Source organism: Sinocyclocheilus rhinocerous, unplaced genomic scaffold (genome assembly GCF_001515625.1).
Source record: "Sinocyclocheilus rhinocerous isolate Xijiao unplaced genomic scaffold, SAMN03320098_v1.1 scaffold3063, whole genome shotgun sequence".
NCBI lineage: Eukaryota > Metazoa > Chordata > Actinopteri > Cypriniformes > Cyprinidae > Sinocyclocheilus > Sinocyclocheilus rhinocerous.
In genome coordinates this window covers 743,172-745,637 of record NW_015640469.1, presented here as the reverse complement: position 1 = coordinate 745,637, position 2,466 = coordinate 743,172, and the positions used below count along the sequence as shown (strand labels likewise).

The 2,466-nt window shown below is 40.6% G+C and overlaps 1 protein-coding gene across 1 annotated transcript in view; it reads right to left on the bottom strand.

Annotated features, from left to right (window-relative positions):
* Window positions 1-1,842, bottom strand: part of LOC107753185 (EGF-like repeat and discoidin I-like domain-containing protein 3) — a 199,392-nt gene extending 197,550 nt beyond the window's left edge. The window contains exon 1 of the mRNA XM_016569310.1: window positions 1,306-1,842. Within this exon, the coding sequence (XP_016424796.1) occupies window positions 1,306-1,372 (67 nt within the window). The 5' untranslated portion in view covers window positions 1,373-1,842. The remainder of the gene's footprint in view (window positions 1-1,305) is intronic.
* Window positions 1,843-2,466: the final 624 nt, after the last annotated feature.

Here is a 2,466-nt window from a genome sequence, read left to right as displayed (position 1 = left end):
CAGTGGTGAGTTTAAAATATTCTAGCGGTCCAGTTTTTTTAATTTTTTTAAGGCGACCGTTATTTTAGAACGTTTCCCCTTACTGTTTCCATGGCGACGCGTCACGTGACACAACAATCTGATATTCCGATTCACAAATATGTGTAAAGGAGAGTGTTTTGTCGTTTAAAAACCTTTCTAAATGATCTTGATCGTGATCTGTATTGTGAGATGGGCGCCACCATGTTTGTTCGCGTAGCAGTTCAGAGTCCTGTCAGTTGGATTTACAGCACGTGAATTCATCAGTTTCTCCCGAAATACAAGTAATAAGTGGCCGGTGAACTGGGAGAAGAATAGAGTGAACTGTATAGTTACTTACACTATGTGTATCTGATATGAATAAAAAAAAAATCGGCAAATTAAATTTGAATTGATTGTTATTGTTGCTTCTATAGACATGTGTGTATTTTTCAAACTCTAAATGTATCATTTTACTAGTACTTATGTGTATTTAAATGTCTGAAACCTAAAATATGCATTATGTGGTTAAGAACACTGCATAGTTGTGATAATATGACAAGAGCAGTGCACGTCTCTCTCTGGCTCAGCGCCAACTAAAGCGCAAAAGCACAGTTTGAATTTGGCAGTTATGTGACATCACCGAACGTTCTAAATCCCATATGTGGGACCATACTCCCAGGGGCACGGAAATAAAAATCCAATATGTGGGACCGTACTGCTCAAAGGGTTAAGGTTGATAGATTCAATGTAAGGTGTCCTTGAGTGTCATGAAAGGCGCCTATAAATAAAATGAAATAATAATAATAATAATAATAATAATATGTAGACTAATAAATAAGCATAATGACTAGTATTACTAGAAAATTAATAATAAGAAATAGTACAATAAAACAGATACTTGTCCGTTTTTACGGTTTAAATGTTAAAATAGCTTGCCATAGATGTAAAAATCGTGGGAGTATGTTTAGGAAAGCCGTAGCAGCCTGCCAGTGGGATAGCGTGTAAATGTCTCCCTTACTACCTTCACTTGACCAATAAAAACAGCATGAGCTATAATAAATGGCATTTCAAATATCCGCAACTGACTTGTGCTTAAATATAGTTGCTGCAAAGTAATCATGCGATGAGGTTAATTTCAGGACATGTTGAGACGCACAACAAACATTTTGTTGTAAACGAGTCTTTTAGGGTAATTCTGTGACGTGCCGAATTATAACCGTTTTTATGTTGTCTCCCTGACCTGCTGGAATAGAAAGTTAAACAACATCATTCACAAAAACAGAGATTCTGCGCTCTGCCACTCACCTTTGTCGAGATGCGGGACAGCGAGGTGTACGCAGAGGGCGATGGAGACGAGCCACGGTCCCATCATCACCGAACAGCACGAGTTCCAAGGTTACAAACGTTCAACGGTACAGACGGCTAAAACTTCTGTCTTCCACTGAGTTACACGCAAAGGTCTTCGACTAAGTATCTCCCAGGACAGGTGCCAGTTAAGTCCGTGTTTTTCTCCCAGGAAGGGTCAGCGAAGATGTAATGAGTGATCCTCTCGGGAGTTCCTCTTGCCCTTCTGCTGCAGTGGAGCACGGCGAGATAACGGAGAGACTCCGCGCGGGTTCCGATCAAGCGGTGATTGCGCGCGGCAGACGGTCAGTGTAGAGCTCGAGCAGCGGCGCTGTCTTACTGATAAAGACGAGCCTCGCTCCTCCCCAGCAGCCCTGGAGCCTCCAATACACAGAACGAACGGCGAAACCCAAATGGGTGGGAGTGTTTTTCACTTCGCCCCAGGAAAGACGCTCTTTTTGCTCTGATGTAGAACAGGTACAGCGGCTTAACTGTTCTGACCTCCCTTCCGATCACAAATTTATCACACACTCTCTCTTCACTCGCTGTAGGTGAGATAGTGGGATGCCCCTGTAGGGGAGACCGGGGATGTCTGTAACAATCTGTGCTTAACGTGGGCTATTTATCTAAAACTCTGATGTGATCTTCCCATGGCATGTTCATCTGCTACGAATTAAGTACGAGTACTTGTGTTAACCCACCTTCACTATCTGGGTGAGTTGTGTTGCAACAGTTGAAACATTTTAATTGTATGCATTCATTCAATGTCATTGTGCCATCCCTCATCACCACTACAACCCAAACCCACAATCACTTAATTTTAAACATATCAAAGTAAAACTGGTAAACAAATAGTATGTCTTTAAAACAGAAAATATAACTGGAAATGTATATAAAGGCTAACAACTCAAAACATGAAAGCAGAGCTCAAGAATAATGATGTTTTTGTCCAGTTTATGGAACAAAGTAATAACAGGTTTAAATATGTTTTTTGTTTGTTTGTTTGTTTTTGTAAAAAAACACCAAAAAACAGGTCATAATTTGCTCACTCTCATGCCGTCCCAAACCAGGATGAAAGTATGACTTGAAACATAACAGATGTGTTTTGAGAAATGTTCGTTT